Here is a 21,524-nt window from a genome sequence, read left to right as displayed (position 1 = left end):
GGTGGCTTCTCTTTACCATATTGCTTTTCCTTTACGTGTTTTTTGTTTTTTCAGAAGGAGTTTTGTTCTTTTTGCCCAGGCTGGAGTGCAGTGGCACAATCTCTGCTCACTCCTCCGCCTCTTGGGTTCAAGTGATTATCATGCCTCAGCTTCCCGAGTAGCTGCGATTACAGGTGTCCGCTACCACACCTGGCTGATTTTTGTATTTTTAGTAAAGATTGGGTTTCAGTATGTTGTCCGGGTTGGTCTTGAACTCCTGACCTCAGGTGATCCGCCCACTTCGGTCCCCCAAAGTGCTGGGATTACAGGCGCGAGCCCCTGCGCCTGGCTTCCCTTCCATCTTCTTTTTGGTTTGTTTACTGGGGGGTCATGGCATGATGGAACGTTAGGGCCCCACGTGCCAGTCTCTCAAATTGCTGCTGTTGGGCTGTGCTGAACACCTTTTGGAGAGAACATGTCCTGCCAACCACAGGATCTCAGGCAGCATGAGGACCGCTCAGGGGCACATCTGTTCCCACCCCAGAGAGCGATGCTGGTGACTTCTGAAATGAGGGAGGCCAGGCTGCTGCCTGCGAAGTTCATTGCGGCGGGAGAGAGAGTTGCCCAGGCGCCCCCTAGTGGAGAATCGGGATGCATCGTCCTCCCGCTTCCTGGTGGGTGGCAGACAGGACCCGCACCCACACCCCTCCTCAGTTTACCCAGAGCTTCCACTCCCATCCTTTCATAGAATCCTCACCACAACCCCGTAGGCACCCATTTTTACGACTTTTGTGACAGGCTCAGCGAGAGGAAGGGGCTGGCCCAAGGTCATGGAGAGCCGGGACTAGAATCCAGTGTGCTTTCCCTCGGCCAGGCCTCACACACCTGGCCCCGCTCAGGGAGTGCCCTTGGCTTTGGCCAGCTGACCCTCTGCATAGCCACGTGGCCTGGCCCTTCCCAGTCTTGTGGCATTAGACCTGAAAGGGCCAGAGGTGTTCAGTGAGTGGGAAGGTCAGCCTCTCTCCTGGTCTCCCCGCTGCCGGCCTGCTCCTTTAGAACCTATCCTCAGCAACGCACCGCAGCAAGCCGGTTAAAATCGGAGTCAGGACGCATCCCTCCTGTGCACACTCGGAGCAGGCGCCAAAGTCCGTACCCGTCTCCCCCACCCCACTTCCCTCCTTGGCCTCCTCTTCCCCCCACCTTCAGCCTTCTCTCCAGCCACACGCCTCCTGGCTGACCCACCCACCCACACACACACTCCTGCCTCGGGGCCTTCGCCGTTCCTTCTTCACACGACAAACTCTTACTTCATTCTTTCTTCAAAAGTCACCTTTTCAGTGGAGTCGTCCGGGTCACTCCATCTAAAACTCCACCTCCTCCCAACATGTCTTATTCTGTCTCCTGCCTTGTGTTTTCTCTTTAGCACGCATCATTCTCTAGCATGCCAGAGGCTTCGTTTTGACTTGCCTGGTTTATTGTTTTGACTGTACCGCTGGAATATAAGCTCCATGAGGGCAGGCGCTGTTGTCTGCTTTGTTCAGGGCTGTATCCTCAGTGTCTGGTACCTAGTAGGCCCTCGGTCAATATCTGGTGGATGAATGGATGGATGAAAATGCCGCTGTCTGCGGCGGCCTCCTCAGGACATCTTTCCCTCCCATTGAGCCCTGCATTTGCTCTCTTAGGCGGTTTCTTCACTTTTCTTTCCTTGGCCTCCCAAAATATCTTCCCTCCCTTCCCCTCCCCTCCCCTCTCCTCTTGGCTACTGCCTCCCTGCAGAGCCGTCTGGCAGCCAGGTGTGTGGACTGGTCACAGGGGATCCATATGAAAGCCTAGGTCTCCTAGAAGAAATGGCTCTTCATGAGCACAGGACTGCATTGGGCTCCTGCCTCCTGGTCCGGCTTTGGGAGCCATGAGTCTTATCTTAATTCAGCTCCCTCCTCGGAATGGCCCTGTCAAGCTCACTGAGTAACGGTGGCAGCTGCCACGTGGCCTGCCTAGAGTCCCCCACAGAAGCCAGCCCTTCCTCGTGGTCAGCTTATGGTGGCTGCCTGCTTAGAAGTCAGCCTCCTTAGGGGCCCCATTTCGGAGGCCGTGGGGACTGGACCCCAGCCTGCCTCTGAGGATGCTAGGGAGGCTCTTTAGCATGGATCAGTGCCTCTCAAACTGTGCTACACCCAAATCAGCGGGGACCACCTCACAGAGCAGATTCTGGCTGAGAGAGTTGTGGGTGGGCACAGAAGGCTGCTCCTCCATGCTGCACGTGAGCACTGAGTGCTGCCCCCGGCTCTCAAACCTGCTGTACGTTGACGTCACCTTGGAAGTTGCAACAAATATTACAATCTGCCCCCTCTCGCCTGAGCTCCTTATGAGCAGGTATGGGATGTGGCCTGGTCATCTGGATGTTTAAAGCTTCCCAGATGATTGTTAATGTGCAGCAAGGCTTGAGCGCCACTGGCTCCGGGCACTGCGCCTTATTCCTGCTGCCTCCACTTCTCCTCGTGGCAGCTTTGCCGGCAGCGCAGTAAAACTTACAGGAATTTGTGGACACAGTGAGGAAAGGTGAGGAGCCGGGGAATGGGTGGGGGCCCGTCCAACTGTCAGTCAGCCTTGGGAGAGAGAATCCCAAAGGAATGAATATAGGGTGGAGACGCTGAAGGAGAGGGGCCAGCGAGATCCTGAGACTGGCAGGGGAAGGGAGGGAGAGGCCCTGAGAGTTTTTCCAGCCAGAGGAGTGACCAGGAGAGCCGAAGCAGCTGGATGGCCCAGCTTGGGTCTTTGGCGTCTTCCATGACCCTGACTCTGTTAGGGGAAATAACTCTCCCTTCCCTACTTCAGCCCCACCAGCCTCTCGTACCTGCACCAGCACACTGGCCCCAGCCTCCCAGGGTCGCAAGTAATTGATGTATGTGCCCGCCCCTCCCGCAGACTGTGGGCTCTCCGTGGGCAGGGACCGTGTCTGATTCATCTCCGCCTCCCCTGGCCCCAGGCCTGGCTTGCTGGGGGCAGGAAGGGTGCGCAGAATTGAGCGCATTCCTCGGGGCACAGTGGAAAGTCGGGCCTCTGCGCTGCTGAGTTCTCAGCACACAGCCAAGCCCGAGCGTGGTGGTGGTAATTGTGGAGGTAAATCTTGTCTGGTCTCCTCGCAAACACTTGGTGAGGCATTCCATAAATATGTCAGCAAAAGCATTAAAATTTGATGGCAGGCAGTGCAGGTCGGGACTAGCACTGCGACTTCCCAGCAAGGTATGACACCTTCACCCTCCGTCTCATTAGTCAGCTGCGGGACATTCAGGCCTCAGCGCCGAGCCGGGGGAGGTGATTTCTTCCGAGGAGGACCCCTGGCTGCTCTGAGGGACAGGCCAAGGTCTGGGCCACAGGAAAGTCGGCCAGCTTCGGGCTGAGCGAAGGACTTCCCAAAGGCCTTGGGAATGTGCCGGGAGGTGCGAGGGTCTCCAAGCTGGAGGGGGCTGGGCCGTTTTTAGAGCAAAATATTTTTGGGAGCCAGTAATAGGGGCTGGAGGCTGGTTTTAGCTTTCCTATCAGCCTTGTGGAAATCGTCTGTTTGCCCACACACACAAAAAACCTCATAGAACATTTTTAAAAGGTATGGGGTCGGATTCATAATTTAAGCAAGTAAAGAGTCATTTGCGCAGAAACGGAGGGGAGGAAAACTATTCCTTAGTGGCAGAAAGGCTGGAAGCCAATCTCCTCTGGTTCCCACCTTGCCAGTGCCCATTTGGGGACACTGATGCTAAGTGAACCTGGAAGGGACAGGCAGAGACAGAAGAAGATCAGGGGTTTGGACTCCCAGTTTGAGGCTTTCCTTACAATCAAGAATTTTAGGCATTTGTTGAAATGTGAGAAAAACGTCTAGAAATATAATTTTTGTTAAAAAAAAAAAAAAAGTCCCAGCGTGTCCGTTTTTGCAACAGACACACAAAGCATGTGCTATGTGCCAAGGACTGATGTAAGCATCAGATAGTCCCTCAGATTGGTAAAATACTTTTTAATTCACAAAGGACTTTGAAATGCATCATTATTTAGTTCTCTGAGTGTTGTCATTACCATACTGCAAATTAGGAACTCAGGCTCAGAGATTCAGGAGACTTCTCTGAGGCTGCCCAGCTAAGTGGCTACTGGGCTTTGGCCAGGACTGACTGGCTGCGCAGCCAGGCGCTTTCCCTGTATCACAAATACGTGAGTTGGATTTTCCTGGGAACGCAGTTCAATGTTGGTAACCTGCCAGTTACCAACATGGAGTGGCAGCCACTGCCGCCCTCAGTACCTGCTCAGAAATCAGTACTCTCCGTTCTACAATGATTAACAAAAACTGGGACGTGGTTCAGAGCTGTCAGGGGTCCTGGGTTTGTCGACCAGTGTCCTACATTCTCAGCCACCTTGTTGGGGAGTTGAAACCAAGGAGTGTCGTGTCTCTGTGGCTCATTTCGTGCCAGCACCGCGTGTGTCCTGCTTACTGGCCTCTTGCTTAGAAGAAAGTGAGGACTCCTTCCCTGGGGACAGAGGCAGTACGCTTTGACTCAAGAATGCAGCCTGGGCTGGCAGGTGATGGGACAGATTTTGGTATCCACTAAATGATGACATTTGGATGTCCTCTGAAGCCCACATCACAGCCACTTCTTACAGGAAGGCTTCCTGGATACCCTAGCTGAATGAATTTCAATTTCTACTCTGCTTCTAAATCCACCTTGCCTTTTTCTGGCACCTGAATGTCTAGTTTTGGGTCTAAGAATCTCCTTTAATTCAGGGAGTCCCCTGAGGACTGAAGCTGTAGGCACATTCTACTGAGTATGCCCTACTGGGGGCCTAGCCCTGGGCTCAGAATAGAGCAGGACCACAGTGGATGCTGAATTGAAGGGATTTACCAAAATGCAGAGCATCACCAGTATACGGGTCTAAAAGTAAAATGTAGTCCTCAAATCAAAGCTTAAGGTAAATTTCCCCAAATTTAGAGTAGGAGGACAGTGAGGAACTTTAGAAACTTGGGGAGAAATATTACTTTCTACCGTGGGCTACCTTTTAAATCATTCATTCCAACTCTGAAGTTGCTCCAGGTGGAACCATGGAAAGTGTGTATGACTGCGTGTGCGAGCCCAGCTGAGGCTGGACACTGGAGAACATAGTGAGTTTATGAGACTCTTATCACAAATACGTGAGTTGGATTTTCCTGGGAACGCAATTCAATGTGATTCCTCCTGAACTCTGCAGAACCTGGGGCGGGTGTGTTAGGCCCTGGGATGGGGGCTTCTGGCAGCATTCTGGACATTCAAAGAAACTCTTCAGGTTTCCAGACCAAGCATCTGCCAGTGGCCAAATGGATGCAGAGAATAGGTGCTGAGGAAAGAAGCTGGAGCCTTCCTAACTGCCTCTCCCAGCTTCAGTCTGGCCCTGCTCTTTTGCTTCTCCCTTTAGAAAATGTGTGTCTTTTTATTTTAGCTCTTATGTTTGTGCCCTTTTGAAGTGAGCCGAGAGTGCAGTCATTATGTGGCAGGGGAGGCATGGTGAGGCCTAGGGGTGGGTGCTAAGCCGCTCTGGAGAGAACTAGTGTCCCTTTTCACTCATGGGACCTGCACGGTGGTCCCTGCAGCGAACACAGCCCACTTCTCTTTTCTGTGTGTTTTATTCCCTGTCTCTGCCTCTGTGTCTCCATATTTCTAGCAAAGATCAGGGGCTGGTGTTTCGCTAATTCTTTCTTGCATGGATTTCGTGACCTTTTCTGTTCTGACTCTGAAAGGGGCTGGATCAAGGAACATCTGCTGCGCACACTTAGTGCTCACTAGGTCTGCATTGACGTTGTGGGCAGGGCCTTGTGCTGGGGGCGGGGCCGCGGGGACCTGTCAGTCACAGATGGTCAGCCTTGGCTCCTGCTGTAGAGGAGGAGCCAGACCCAACAGCAGGGAAAGCAAGATAGGGTCACAGACAGCCCTGAATCTGTGTGCCCTGGAACATGGGCAGTGACAGACCCAGGGCTGGGGACTCAGAGACCAGTGCAGGACTGCTCTCAGCTGGGATGATTAATCTAGAAAGGCTTCCTGGAGGAGGTGGTATTTGAGCTGGGTCTTGACAAATGGGAGAATTGGACACGAGAAAGAGAAGGAAGATGGTGTTTCGGATGAAGGAAACAGCATTAGAGATGGAAATGGCCCCATGGAGTAGGTGTACAGAAGGGCCGGTAGTGCAGTTGGCCTGGAACATGGCTGTGGTGGGTGGGGTGGATTGCAGGGAGGATGCAGGCAGTAGGAGATGTGGCTGGGAAGCTCCATGGGAACCAGCCCCTGAAGGGCCTTGACCGCCACCAGGAGGCTTCTTGGGTGTTGATCTTCACAAAGTGCTGCCTGTGGGCACTCCCAGGACAGGGCACTACAGATCCCCTTTGCCCTCCCCTACGCATGCACACAAATCAGATGTTATCTTGCACCCTAGTGAGGCTTCAGGGGGTCATTTGCACACACTCATTGCTTAGTTAGATGAGGGCAGGACAGGACAGAATTCTGGAATAAGACCACAGCAGCAGAGTGCATTAAACTTGGACCAGAGTTGCTCAAAATGTGCCACGGCATAGCCAGGGTCTCAAGTGGAAATGCCTGCAGGGACCAGGCGGGTTACAGAAAGTAAAGGAGGTCAGCCTTGCAGGAAATGACAACAGATCTAGATAGATGGAAGCCCTGTGGCTACTGACACTTGCCGCTTTCAAACACAGGGAGCGCATCAATGGTCCGTCCTGGCTCCATGTGTCCTGTGACAGATGGCCAGCTGGTGGAGTCGGGCCCGTGCCCTGTGGTAGAGGCGCTGTGATGCAGCAGTGGACTTTGTTTCCATTGAGTTCCCTAAAGGATCCTCGGATCTGGGTTTTTGTAGTTGTAGACAGCAGGAAGGGGACACCGCAGCCTCTTCTTCACAGAGGACCACACTGAGGCCTAGAAAGGCTACTCAGCCGCCACACAGCTGGCCAGTGGCAGAGCTCTGGTCTCCACGCCAGGCTCCCCGGGGCTCACCCGGCCCTGCCGAGCAGCTGCGGGGCCCGCAGCTCTTGGGAGAAGCAGAAGTGAGACACATTGTGCATTCTGCTCCTCACGTTCACCTTCTCTCTCGGTTTTTCTCTTCCCTCTGTTTTTCTGAAGGCCTTCGTGGCTGGCCTGAGCTGGTGGGAGAGAGGTTTTTCCCAGCAATGGATCGATGCGTGGCTGTCGGGGCTGACAGGGCTGACCTTTACTGAGCTCAGGTTTTCATCTCCCCGTTGGGAGCCTAGGAAGGGCTTGCTGTGGTGAGAGGGATGGCGAGAAGCCTTGGCCTGCGGTGGGGTGAGGCTCTGCGTGGGTGCAGCGAAGACAGCTTCCGAGAGCTGAAAGCCCTTGGAGGTCACTCATTTCAATTTCTTCCAAATGCACCCCTTTCACAGGTGAGAAAACTGAGACTTGGTGAGAAATGACTTGTTCAAGGTCACTCTGAGAGGCTTTGACATAGCTCCAGAATCCCGTGTGTGGATGTGTGTGTATACACATCCAACATACATTCTGTATATCATATATTATACATATGATGTGCACATACACATGTACATCATATGCATATGTACGTGTATATCGGGAGTGTCCCTACCTGTGTATGTAAGAAAGGCTGGCTGTGCCTGTGTGCGGCGCGGTGCCTGCGCTCATTCTAGTCGTCAACAGTTTTGTCTCACAGCATCCCGGGTACCCACCCATCCCTGAGCCACCGAGCACTTTCTGCGGTTCTGTGAGGCCATGGAGGGTTGCTGAAGAAACCTCCTGGTTCTTTTCAAATTGTTTCTTCCTCCTCCTCTGCAAAGATTTTCTCTCAAAGCCCAGTTTGAATCCTTCAGAAACAGAACTTCCCTGCGAAGTCACTTTGAAAGACTTTCTGTATGTTAATTGCAGCCGGCCAAGGTCTGGAGCAGAGGTGGGAGCCCACCATCTGCACACGGGGTCGGCCCCCAGTGCGCTCTGCAAATCCCCGTCATCTGGCAGGTGTCGTTTTGGGTTAATTAAGAGCTACACTGAGCGCATTTACCTGTCACTTCTGAGAATTTTAGGAAACTTTGACTTTCTTGCCATCCCTGAGCTTTGAACGAAGGGAAAACTGAAAACACCTCTGAATCTGGTGATGTTTCTGCCTCTGGGATCTGCAGGATAGCTGCATTACGTGCATTTATCATAACCCCTTTTTAAACTTTTTATTTTAGTCAGTGTTCTCTGGTTAGTGCACTGGTTTTTTACATCAGGTCTTCTATGTTTGGAAGACAGTACTGTTTTGGGGAAACCCACAATTTATCTGAAATTTCTTAAGGCTCTGCTTTCTCTCTGCAGCTCTGAGGCAGGAACATACATTCCTCTAGCTTTGTTCTGTTCAACAGCTTTGGAGAGACTTTGAATTTGCAGGTCGGGGCCCTTTCACCCATCAGGGTTTAGGGCTGGCAATGCTAACCTCAGAGCTCTATGTTCATGGAGGGGTGACTCAGTTACATCTCCAGATAGCTGGGTTCTTGGGTGGTCAAGAAGGCTGTCTTCTTCAATATGAGAGAACTTTCTCTCTGTGCTGATGATAACATTCTATTAATATACCTTGGTAGGGATTTGGGTCACACAGGTCTATGCATTTGTCAAAACACAGCAAAGTACATTTAAGATTTGTGCATTTCATTATGTGTAAATTTTACATCCAGAGAAAAAATGGAAAAACTGGTAAACAAGTTGTAGGAAGTGGAAAAGTTCCTCTTCAAATATTCCTTCGTTGTTTAAGAAAAATTCATATGTGTTAGACATGATAGTTTGTTTTAAACACTTTCTTCAAAAGCCTTCTTGCTTTTTGCTGGCAGCTCTTTGCTAAGCCCTATCCTGTGTAGCTGTTGGACTTGCTTACAGTCACATAGTACATTCTATGTCCTTGTACTTTAACCAAGATATCTGTGCTGGACGTGCTCACAGGCAGGTCCCAGCTCACAGCCTATGCCCCTTCCTTATTTGGACTTCCTGTTTTTGCTGTCCATAAAGTTTCAAGTTATTAGCCAATCAGGTTTTAGTTTAGATTGTGAGATCTGGCTCCAGCCAACAAAGATCAGACACAGCAGTAAGGACAACCCCAAATGCATAAGAAATAAATATGTCTGCTTTCCTTTGTTCGTTGTACTCTCATGGCAAAATTGCTAATTGGGGGTACCCTTTCTGCAGGAAGTAAAAAGAATTGCTTTGCTGAGAGATTGTTTGTCCCAGCATTAATTTTTCTTTGGGGCACCAAAAAGAAAAATTTGACACATAACACAAATAAGGGACTTCAGTTAATCAAATGCATGCTGAATTACTTAAGGGAAAGTGTACTGACATTTGCATTTACTTGGAAATGAAATACAAATTAAGATGAAAGAAAGGCTGGAGGGATGGAGGTACATATGACAAGCAAGCATAAGAGAATATTGATGGTAGAATTAGGCGGTGGCTACACAGGTGTTCACTATAACATTCTTTCAACTTTGCTGTATGTTTGAAAAGTTTCAAATGAATTGAGGTGAAGAAGTATGTGATGAGAAGATTTCCCTCTCCGCTGCTGTCCCAACTCAACAAGGTGTTCCTTGGGATGGAGGGAGCCCTGGGGCCTGGGAATACAGGCCAGGTCCCAAGCCCTGCTCTGTTCCTGACTAGCTAGAAGACCCTGGGGATGGAAAGGTTCATCCCAGGCCTGATCATCTCTGACTGTGACTGATGGCACAGGTTGGTGAGGTTCAACATAAGATAAATTTGTTGTGTGAAGAGTGGAAGAAGTGCATTGCTCAGGGTTAGGCCGAATGTGGGGAGTGACTGTCAGCCTTGAGATGCCCAGTGGGAAGCCACGTTCCTTCTGTTCCAGCCCAGACTCCTCTGCTCCGCGTCCGCCTCCCCGGGGTTACAGTGAGGACGAGGCGCCATGGCCTTGGAGCTGCTCCTTGCCTGCTAGCGTTCTGTTTCTAGTCTCACTGTCATTTTCTTTCTCCGATGGCCACCATCCAGACAGTTCCCACGCAGCCCTCCCCTCCTGTCTTCCCTGCCTCCGAGGGACTGCCTGTGCCCAGCCCCTGCCAAGTCCCTTCTCCTTTCTGAGCCCCAGTTTCTCAATCTGAGACACAAGGGCGTGTTGAGCATGTCAATCTCACCGATCCCTTCCTGTTCTGACATTTCCGCAGCTCTGTATTTCTTTCTGTCACTAGGTTTTCTCTTCCTACCTGCCCAGCATCAAAGGGTGCAGGGGCAGCAGGAGGAGCTAGGATCAGAGGGCTCGGGCAGGGGTGGAATTTCTGAGTTTATTCTCTCTCCAATCAATGAGAGAAGGTACCAAGTGTCCACCACACGGGGGTTTGCAAAGAGCATCTGCAAACATAAAGTCATGTGATCATCTCCATAGGCTTAAGAAGTAGGGATTTTCCTTCCCTCCATTTAATAGATGAGGAAACTGAGACTCAATAGGTGAATGCATGTGCCCAAAGCCACACAGCTTGGAAGAGGCAGAGCCTGGTCTGGAGCTTGGGTCTTTGTGATTTCAAAGGCCATTTTCTGTCTTCTCCAGTGTGGGCAGCTCTGGGCAAGAGCAGAGAGCAGAGCACGCTTTGGGTGTGGCTCAGAACATGGCCTGAAGAGACGAGCCCTCTGTTCTCAGTTCTATTGACAGCAGCTGGAGAAGGGGGATCAGCCCATGTGCCCTGGAATCCCATCGTGGGCCATCTGCCTGCCCCACTCTCCCTGCCATAGCTCATGCAGTTTCCTCCTCTGGCCCCACCACACCTTCCTCTAATTCCAACAATCCCGACAGCTGGCCAGCATCACCCAGCACCTTGAAATTAAGATAAGATTGGCTGGGCGTGGTGGCTCATGCCTGTAATCTCAGCACTTCAGGCAGATCACCTGAGGTCAGGAGTTCGAGACCAGCCTGACCAACATGGAGAAACCCTGTCTCTACTAAAATACAAAAATTAGCTGGGCATGGTGGCGCACACCTGTGATCCCAGCTACTCGGAAGGCTGAGGCAGGAGAATTGCTTGAACCTGGCGGATGGAGGCTGTGGTGAGTTGAGATCATGCCACTGCACTCCAGCCTGGGTAATAGGAGCAAAAATCAAGATAACATTGATTAAAACCCTCATTTGCCACCTAGTGGGAAAATCCTATGTTCTCCTTTAAGATTTCTGCCCCATTTCCAGGTGGAGGCTCACTTTCCCACATTCACCTCAGGCTCAGGCTCCTCGGGACATTCTTCAACCACTTTCTTTCACCTCAACCCCGCTGGCTACTTCCTCTGATTTGCACGTGGGGAGAAAACAGCCACCTGGCCATCCAAGGCATTTGAGTGTGAGAGCACAGAAACGGCAGGGGGTAGATTAACCACCCAACAGACAACTGAAAACGCAGACTTGGACATCCCACTTCAATGTTCTACCTCCAGCCCCACCGAAAGCTACAAAATTACGTTTAGGGCCTCTGTCAGCTTTCAGAGGGGGCTCTGTTCTTCCCTCCTCCCCAGCATCCCCAGTCTCCTCAGCCTGGGGAAAAGGTAGTTTTGTTCTTCCAGTAACATGCTTTCACTTACTTCTTGCCAGTCCTATGATGTAGGTGCTTTTATTCAGCCCTTATTTAAGATAAGGACGCTCTGCCTGGAAGGTTCAGTCACTTGCCCAGGGCCACAAAACCAGTGAGCAGAGGGGGTGACGGCAGAGCATGCTCTCAGCCCCGCCACAGCAATGCCTGTGCCCACCACATGCCCTCCTGCCTTCTGCCCCCACAGCACCATTTTAGGGCCCAGTTTACAGAGCCGACTCCAGGGCTGGTCTCACAAGGCTTTGGGTCCAGTACTATTTTCTGCCGAGTGCTGCTCGCTCCTGGGGAATGCCGATGGAGAAGATGGAAGCACGTGTTTTGTTGCTGAAAGAGTCTTAGGAGTTTCCATGTGACCAACTCCAGAAGGCGCCAGGAGCCGTCTCTGAGGAGGGCCATGTGCTGGGTGTCTTGCAGTTGCAGGTGTCACCGCCCTGCAACTGAGTGACAGCCACCCTGGCATAAGCTGGCACCCACCAGGACTCACAGCCACTTTTTTATGTATTCATAGAAAAGTATGATGGATTCAGAAAGAAAAGTTTCCCAAGTCCAGGGTTTAGTATTTTTGAGAGATGTCAAAAGCATGGGTCAATTAGAAGGGTCCGTGGTGTCCCTTGTGCTGGGCATGTTCATCTGAAAGGGGTTCATTGTGGGATCTTTGTCCTGGGCCTGCTGGCTGCACCTCTGGAGGCCCCAACAAAAGACAGAAGCAGCAGCTTTCATTTCCTTCCCCAAGAACGTCCTTCCTGCCCATGAGGAACATCATTTTGTGCCTGAGGATGTCACTGCTGTGTCATCTTCCAGGTCCTGTCCCTCTTGCTTAGACTATGGTTACAGCCACCTGGGGTGGGGGGACCCTGACTGCAGGCTGTCCTCCTCCAGCCTGTCCAGATTCTGGCAGGCACCAGTCTGAAGCCTTGGCTGATCCAAGCCCTAATGGGAGAAAAATATTGCACTCCTGCCCCACGCCTGCTCTGCCCTGCAGTGATCTCTGCTGGGGCCTCACAGAAGACCTGACCATTCAGGGGCCATGTTCTGCTCAACCCCACTGCCAGATCTTTGCTTATGCCTGGAACACCTGCCTCTCTCTGCCATCAAAGTCCTACCCACCCTTCAAGGCCTGGTTCATGTGGTCCCTTCTACTTCCAGAGAGTGTTCCCAGTGTGTCCCCAGGCCTTCTCTGGACTGGTGACTGAGGTCCTGGCTTCTCCGTATCTCATGGGGTGAGGGCTCCTTACACTCAGGCAGCTTCCTGTGTGGCACCTCAGATACTCAGACACCATTCCAGGGTCCCCAGCAGGTGGGTAAACCAGCTTCTAGGTCAGCCTCATGACCTGTACATGGTCAAATGCCCCTTACCCAGAGTGTATTGGTCTCACGGGGCAAGGGCCCCATGTTGGGGCTGCCCACCACACTACCACTCTTAGCATGCCAGGCAGGCCGGTCCCTGCTGGGCTCAGTTCTCTCACCAAGGGGTAGAATGGCATGGTGGGCAATGGAATAGGAGAAATTGGTTTGGATCCTGGCACATAGCAGGTGTCCAACACACCCCTGGCTATGGGTACTAATAACTGAAGCAGCAAGAGCCGCTGCCTGAGTAAGAGAGTCCGCTCCGGAAGGGTATGCCTGGTTGACCTAGAAGTCTCATTTGTTCGTTCATTCGTTCGTTCGTTCATTCAACAAATAATTATCCCTGCCTACTAGATGCCAGGCCCTGTGCTAGAGGCTGGATCAAGACATGAACAAACAAAACTGCCCCCAGAGAGCTTACATCCTAGTGGAAGAGGCAGATTATAATAATATGAGCAGGATAAACAAGACAGGTTGGATTGTGATCAGCTTTATGGAGAAAAAAAAAGCAGGAAAGAGAGATGGGTGGAAGGAGTTTTCCTTGTAAATGCAGTGATCAGGGAAGACTTCCTGTGCTACAGAGAGCTAGCGAGCAACCAGGGATTATTCAGATACCCATCGTCTGCTGTGGACCAGGCATCAAGCTGGGGTGACGGTGGCACACAGGTGCAGAGAGGAATCCAACGTACCTGCAGGGACAGGCACACCCACGCACAGCGGCCTCCCATGCAGGTCAGGGCAAAGCCAGTGCCACGGAACTTCACGGGAGACGGGCTGGCTGAGGAGGTGTGGGAGAGGGGCTTCCCAGAGGAAGAGGTATCCAAGGACCTCTATACTCACCACTGTAAGGCTAGGAAAGTGGGGACAGGGTCAAGGATGTTGGGTGACACTGAGTTAGGTGCATCCTCTAAAGGAGTTGGAAGCTGTTTATGGCCCTTTGCAGGAGCCAGTGCCAATTTGGGGATGGATAACATGTCCACATGAACCAACTCCAGCCAGATGGACCTAAGACTTGCACTTTGTGGGGCTGGAGATCTGGGAGGCTTCCTGGAAGAAGTGGTCTGAGAGCTGGGCCAGGCAGCAGAGAAGATGTTGCTAAACAGAAATGCAGAGGTGGCCTTTGCCACATAGCCCAATGCCCTGAGCTCGGCACTGTCAAGAAGTGCCTCTGATAGGGCAGCTCCACCGGTGCCTGGAGCTCTGCGGGGAGGGTGCTGTCCCTGTCCTGCGGGCTGCGCTGTCTCCCTGCTCCCCCACCAGCCCTGGAGGAGGAGGAGGCTCCGTGGCGCTGATGGATATGCCAGGCCAGGCGGCTGCAGCCCACTGTCACCAGGCTCTCCTTCTGCATGCCGGAACCTGACACCCTGACCACTGAGGCATAAAAAACAGAGAATTGGAAGGCTCAGCCTGTCAGGCTGGGAGTGGCCCCTAGAGAGGCCCAAGGAGGAGTGTGTGTGTGTGTGTGTGTGTGTGTGTGTGTGTGTGTGTGTGTGTGTGTGTGTACATGCTCTGCCTGTGGTTGTGAGGTGTGGGGGAGGCCTGCCCTACCTGGCAGAGCCCCAGGGGCTCATCCCTGGGCTTGGGTTGCAGGGGAGAGAGCAGGCTCTTGGTCTCAGGTTCTGGCTGGCCCCTTCCGGAGTCTCTCACCCTTCAACCCTTTGTAGATATCCTTGTGGGGAATTGTGGAGGTGGCTTGGGCTGCAGGTGGGCTCATGGGGCTGTGTAACTCTTGTCACCTCCAGCAGGGAAAGGCCCCTCTGCTCTGTACCCAGCAGCAGCCACTTTTCCGTGCCACGTTCCAGGGCCTCTACTGAACACACTCTGCTGGGCACGGGGCACCCAGCGATAAGTACAGGCTGAAGCCTCCTCTCTGGGAGCCACTAGCCATGGGGGAAGACAGGCAGGCCCTGCTGGCTACAAGACGACAGAATTGTGAACTCTCCTCCTGGTGACCTAGTCAGTGGTAAAGAGGCTCTCCTGGGACTGGCAGCCACAGCCCGGGGAAGTGCCAGAGGCACTGCCCCATGATCACCAGGGAAGTGCCAGAGGCAGGCATCACTGCTCCGTGAGCGCCTGGGCCAGGGTGAACCATGCTCAGATCCCACCATGCCATACACTGTGCTCCTCCTACCCTGGCACACCTCACAACTCCTGCCCAAGCACGCCCACAGCTGCCAACAGCTGCCCCCTCCCCAGTACCCAGAAGACCCCAACCACTCCGTCTTCTGTGCTCCCTTAGCTCTTTGGCTTGTCCTTTCATTTCAGAACAGTTCTGTCATCCTCTCCAGGCAGAGGGCCTGGCTTGATTTCTCATCTCCCTGATGAGACTGAGGCCCCAGTGACAGCCACCTCTGCCTTCACAGCACAGAGGGCCAGGCTAGGGTTGATGTTACCTTTGGTTTCTCTGCCCAGAGCCACTCAGGGAGCAGGTGGGGAGTAGAACTGAGTCCATCCTGGGATCCTGGAGTGGCTTCAGTCAGGGATGAGAACCAAGCAGTCTGCAGCCTTGAACTTAGCAAGGTGTATCAAGACCACTTTGTCAGACACCCTGGGCATCAGCCTTCTCATGTGTCAAATGGGCCAGTGGCCCCAAGGAACACCTGGCACCTGGGGCCACGAAGCAACATGGGAGTTCCGCGGTACACATGTGAGAGTCTGCCGTCCACTCCCACTGATAAGGAGGGGAAAGCCAGACAATGCCAGTGACGGCTGCCCACTCAGTAAGGATGTGGACTCGACCTGCTTTTGTTGGTTACAAAAGCGCCTGAAGCTCATAGAAGAGGCAAATGCCATTGGCAACCAGGCTGGCTGGGACCCAGGGCCTTTTCTGAACTGGATTTGACATTTGGTTCCTGTTTCTCTCTCCACCCACCAAACGCAGGGAGTGAGTTTTCCGGGAGTCCCTACAGCCACCCTCAGTATTCCTCGTACAACGACTCCTGGAGGTTCCCCAACCCGGGGCTGCTTGGTGAGTACTGGTGGAGGCCCTGCAGGGCCCCTGGGCCATCGGCTACCCCATCCAGGCCTCCTCATTGGGCCTGGGTCCCTTGACATCCTGAGGTCTGGTCACTGAGGCGGAGTGGGTAGTTTGAAGTGTAGGTGTTTCCATGGGAGCCTTAGAGCAGTAAACACTGCTCCAGCCCTGCTCATGCCCTCCTCCCTCCCAAGATGTTTTGGTGGGTCAGGGAAAATGGTGCAGAAGGAAACAGGGAAAAAAGGGCATCGGAGGAGAAAGACAAAGGTAGGAAAAGTGCCTACCTGTGAGTAACTTGTATTTCTTCAGAATCATGAGATATTCAGGTGAGGACTCTCTAAATAAGTGTTAGTAAAGATACCAACTTGAATTGAGTGGTAGTAGCTGCCTGGAGACCATCTTGATAAAGATCCTGATTCCCAGTGATTGATTAGTGATGTCTGCATGGACATTACGAGAGCCAGCTCCATTGGAACCTGGTTGCCTGCAGCTGGAGGTCTGACAAGGCATGCCATTTAGGGCTCAGGAGGTGCCCACCCTCTGCCCATGCCTCAGATTGGCAGATTGTCCGTGACTGGTGCCAGCCTGATCTGTGAACATTATGAAGATATTTGGGCCACTGCAAAGACCATGCAGAGCTAACTCAGCCCTCAAAAAAGCCAAGAGGAGCCTTCTGCTTTGTTGGCATGACCTTATGTGAAACCAGCTAGTAAGTGCCAATTGGAGCTAAAGGTTCCGGGACATGAAGCAGAGGTGAGGGCCCAAAGATTGTCACTCATCATCTGGGAGGTGGAGCCAGCCAATCAGCCTGCAGGCAGCAACATGGAGCCCTCCCTCAGCAGTCAGCTAAGAATTTTCCACTTAGAGCAGTAAAAGGTCAGATACGGAAGGACGCTCTGAGACCACCCAGGTTTATCTGTCCAGCTTAACAAGGCCTCCTTAAGGAAGCACCTTTTAATTCCCTGGATCTTTAATTATTTAGGACTGAGAAACATAGGCTTCATCAGAAAAGCCATAACCTGGTATCTTCAAACTCAAGTGGCCAAGCCATAGGTCTGTGAAAGAGGCCATGTAATCTCAGCCTTGACCTCTTCCTAAACCTGATTTGGTGGTTAGGACAGACACATTTTATAGAAACCACTTCTCTCTTGCTACTACCATTCCGTGCATTTGGGACCTTGGGCTGCCCAAAGCATCTTGGTATGTCATGTGTAACTTGAGGATTAAATAAGAAACAATGCCCATTAGTGCCCACGTCCCTGCGCAGGGAGGTTTCAAGCCTTGCGGAAGACTCCTAGGTTCTTATTATCTGTGATCTCCCGGGGGGGCAGAATCTGCAGATTGATCTCTTCTCAGACTCCTTTTTTGGTTTTGGTCAAAATCATTTCTAAGTATCGAACCAGGATATCCACTTACCTAATGTTTTTTCCTAAGTGGACTCTTTGAGTTGACCCAGATGTCTGTCTCAGGAAACAGGAGACATGGGCTGGCTGTGGGCTCCTTGAACCAGTGTCTTCTAGTAGGGGTGGAGGAAGGGAGATGGGGCTTAAGGCTCAAACCTGGGAGTCCTTCCCAGGAAATCTGCCTCAGACAGAACCCTGATCCCAGTCCTGCTGGAAGACCCCAGGGGATATGGCACAAAGGAGACCCGGACATTGGCCTGTGGGAAAGGTTCCTTCTCATGGAGAGGTGACCCCAAGGAGGCCATGCTGGCCCAGGGCTGCCACACATGAGTGTGCACTGCCCAAGAGGATGAGCGGAAACTGAACCCCAGCCCATGCTGGGGTTCATGGCATGAAGCCCAGAGCCCTGGCATGGGGCTGCACCTGCTCAAAAGGACACTTTTTCTCATTTTACAAGGTGTCCTAGAGGTTGACAGTGGTCTCATTTATTTGCCTGGGTTTTTAAGAAGCAGAGAAACTAGAAGAAATGGCGCAGGCATTTGTGGCAAAGGCTTGGTGTAGGAGGTGGGGCGATCTGTGCAGTGTGCACAGAGGCACAGAGCGGGGCCCTTGAAGGCCAGGCTGGGGAGTCTGGACCTGACTGTGTAGGCAGCAAGGTATCTGAGGGGACGAGGCAGGGAAGGAGGGAACGGGACCAGACCGCATTGAGGCTTTTGCTGCTCAAGCTGGAGCGAATCTAGTTCACAGCTCCGATTGTTAGGCCTGGGCTGTGTGCCTGTGTGGAAAAGATGCATGCTCTGTCCCAGGGAGCTCACAGGCTGTGGGTGGGAGCCTCCAGCAGGAGTGTCTGTGCTGGGAGGTGCTTAGTACCTTTAGGTGGCCAGAGACAGTGTGGAGAGGAGGAAGAGAAAGCAACACCCCATGCATCTACATAAGCACTTGCTAATTGTACCAGGCACCCAAAACTCTCTTCACGTGGCTTATCTGGTTACGTTCTCTCAGCAACCCTACAGAGCACATATTATTATCTCTATTATAAGGAAGAGGACAGTGAGGCTCAGAAAGGTGAACTAATTCACCCGAGATCACACAGCATTCGGGTGGCAGAAGGAGGACTTAAATTCAGGTCACCTTGATGCCAGATCCTATTTTTGGAACCGGCATGTGATGTGGTACTCTACTGTCCCTGACTGATGTGCACTTTGAACACTGAAGCCAGGAAAAGAGGCTTCACCCCTCTGTAGAAACAGGCCTCGGGGGTCCTGAATACTCAGGCCTATGTGTGAGTAATGAGAATGGCTATGGTCTGGTTTTGAAAGCAGGTTACTGTCTGTATCTGTCAGACTTTCAGTTGCAAACAACGGAATCCACTCTGACCGGCTTAAGCAGAAAACGAATTTATTAAGGGATATTTGGGACTCCTAGAATCTCTAGGAGGACCAAAAAGAGGTAGGCGTGGGACACAGCCAGGACAACACCCATCACACAGCCAGAGCTGCACTAGCGTCAGCAGCCCTGCTGCCAGCCGGCACCCAGACAGCAGCTCTCCTCCACTGTAACCTTACCCAGGGTGCTCGGGACCAGGCCTCAGAAGCTCTGCCCTGTGCCCAGCCAAAGCTGGATGCCTTTGCCACCCATTTCCAACAGATGGAGTCCCCCAGGCCACTGCTTCAAATGACTCCCTTCTCAATCAAGGTCATATACAAGAAAGTCTAATTAGCAGAGACCACATAGCACCCCTGTGCCCTAGTAGCAAGGGAAGCTGGGAAGATGAGTTCTGACTTCTGGCTCAAAGAAGGCAGGCCTCCTACTGCAGTATCTGTACAAACACAGGAAAAGCACAAATGATACTGGGCTGCAACAGACATGAGAAATGGTCCCTGCGCTGCCCAAGTCTATAACCTGGAGAAGCCTAGTCAGGGCTGGGCCTCAGTTGCTTCGGGTGTAAACTGAGGATAGTGGTCCCTGCAGCCTCATTCCAACAGGAGCTGCATGTGTGCTCTCTTGAGATGCGCAGGGCGGAGGAAACGTGATCCCACTTTCCTGAAGATGGATGAGATTGCTGGCTTCCCAATCCACAGCCTTGCAAATAGCTCCAGGCCCATTCACCTCTCCCTTCCCGCCCTGCCCCACGGTGTCTTCGGCATGGCCTGAGGGAATGACCCAGGGCAGGGAGACCTAGAAGGGTTATTCGTGCCATCTAGGGAGGGCATCAGGGTATGGAAACCTGTCCTGAGGCCCCTTCGTGCTCCTGCTAGATGGGTGGGCTTTGTGGAACAGGTGAGACCCTATACACACACACACACACACACACGTGTACACTCACACACACATACACACACACTCCCACTCGCACACACCCTCGCGCATGACGCCAACACCTCAGCCAGCCTGGCTGAAGCCTCCTTTACAGGAACGGCCGAGGCGAGGATCAGTGACACCATGGGATGCAGCAGCAGGACTGGGGCACTTTGACTTCGGGGGAATGTCCCTCGGCCAGGGCAGCTGTGACTCAGCATCGTAAGGGGCCCCAGGCTGGCAAGGGGGCTTCGGTCCCGGCAGGAAGAAAGGCCAGCCGCGGTCAATTAGGATTAGAATGGGAGCGCCTGTGGCCGCTGTAAAGGGATTAGAGAGAAAGCGGAGCCCGGAATGACTGTCAAGCAGTAAATTGATGATAATGTGAATTAGAGAGGAAAAATGACAGAAGAAAGGACAAGTTTATTCTAGATGGAGGTCTAATGGGCGCCAAGAAGACAGAGTGCTTTGTGAGGTGATGTTTTCATTTTTCATGGTAAATGCAAGCTCTCCGAGGCCGGCTGGAGGGTCTGGCCTGGCTTTAGGAGGGAGTGGATCAGAGCCTAGGGTGAGAGGTGGCCGGGGTGGGGGATTGGAGGGTGGAGCCAGGGATCCTCCAAGGAGAAGCCTCTACTTCCGTTTCCTGTCCCTTTGGGGCATGTGTAGGCAGCCCCTGGGCTTGCCCTGCCTTCATGCCATGCCCCTCTCATGCACACGTGCCTGCCTTCCCTGGGCTCACTTGCAAGCAGGACGAAGGTGGGCTCTGCAGACACTCCATTGGTGGCTGTCCCCATCCCACAGAAGAGAGAACAGAGGAAGGCTGGCAGGGTTTCTGTGTTGGGACTGCAGCCAGCGAGGTGACAGAAGAGATGGCAGAAAAAACCCATCTCGGGGAATACTTAGCCATGGGACTGGTGTCCTTGCCGTCTGGAAACGTACAGCGAGGCACTGGCTCCTCCACTGCCATCTTGCCTCCCTGGGGGGATTGGGGGCTGCTGGGAGAGGGAGCAGTACCTCAGCTCATCAGGGTTGAATGGGGAGGCGAGGCAGTGCATGTCAAAGTGTCACCTGAATCCTACCCTCTTGATTACATAGTAGCTGTGTGACCTTGGGCAAGTTACTTCACCTCTCTATGCCTCAGTCCCCTCATTTGTAAAATGGGAACAATAATCATTCCTACCTGATTGGAAACTAAAAGAGTTAGTGGATATAAACTTCGTAGAAAAGGAACCATCTTCACGGCTCCTTCATGACCTTGTCTCATGGTGTACATGCAACCGCCCCCTTGTTACCCCCTCTTACAGATGAAAACACTGAGGCCCGGGGTGTGAAGTCACTTGTTCAAGGTCTGCTAGCCAAGAAGTGGTAGAGTGTGACTGGCAGACTCCAGGACTCGGAGTCTGCGGCACAGGTTGACTGCCCCTAATCCAAAATGCTTGGGACCAGAAGCGTGTCAGATTTTTCCAGATTTTGAAACATTTGCATTATACCAGCTGAGATTTCAAATCAGAAAATCTGAAATTCAAATGCTCCAATGAGCATTTCCCTTGAGTGTCCTATCAGTGCTCAGAAAGTTTTCACTTTTGGAGCATTTCAGATTTCGGATGTTTGGATGTGGGATGCACACAGCCTGTCTCTGGGAGAGGTGCCAGGATTTGGCTTGGAATTGGGTGAGAGTGCAGAATAAATATGAGTCACCTCACATGGGGAGCGAAGACGCTTTCGAGTCGTATCCCAGCAGGCGCGTAGTCAGTGACAGGCTGGGGGAGCCCCAGCTGCTCACTTGCATAAGCCCGTTTCTGTACAGATGTGTGAGCCTCCGTCTGTACTGTAGTGGAGAGTCCTGAGCTGGGGCAGACAACCTAGATCCCGGCCAGGCCCCGTGCTGAGAGGTTCCGTGACTTTGGGCTTGGATTTGCTAAACCTTAGTTCT

General features: G+C 52.5%; 1 protein-coding gene across 3 annotated transcripts in view; it reads left to right on the top strand.

Moving 5' to 3' along the window:
- Positions 1-21,524, top strand: part of PAX5 (paired box 5) — a 192,756-nt gene that overhangs the window by 162,945 nt on the left and 8,287 nt on the right. For all 3 annotated transcript variants that reach the window (XM_003940050.4, XM_074395049.1, XM_074395050.1), the window contains one exon: positions 15,801-15,887. In XM_003940050.4, the coding sequence (XP_003940099.1) occupies positions 15,801-15,887 (87 nt within the window). The remainder of the gene's footprint in view (positions 1-15,800; positions 15,888-21,524) is intronic.

Source organism: Saimiri boliviensis, chromosome 2 (genome assembly GCF_048565385.1).
Source record: "Saimiri boliviensis isolate mSaiBol1 chromosome 2, mSaiBol1.pri, whole genome shotgun sequence".
Lineage (NCBI taxonomy): Eukaryota > Metazoa > Chordata > Mammalia > Primates > Cebidae > Saimiri > Saimiri boliviensis.
The sequence above is the reverse complement of the archived record's forward strand: the minus strand, read 5'-3'. Positions and strand labels throughout refer to the sequence as shown.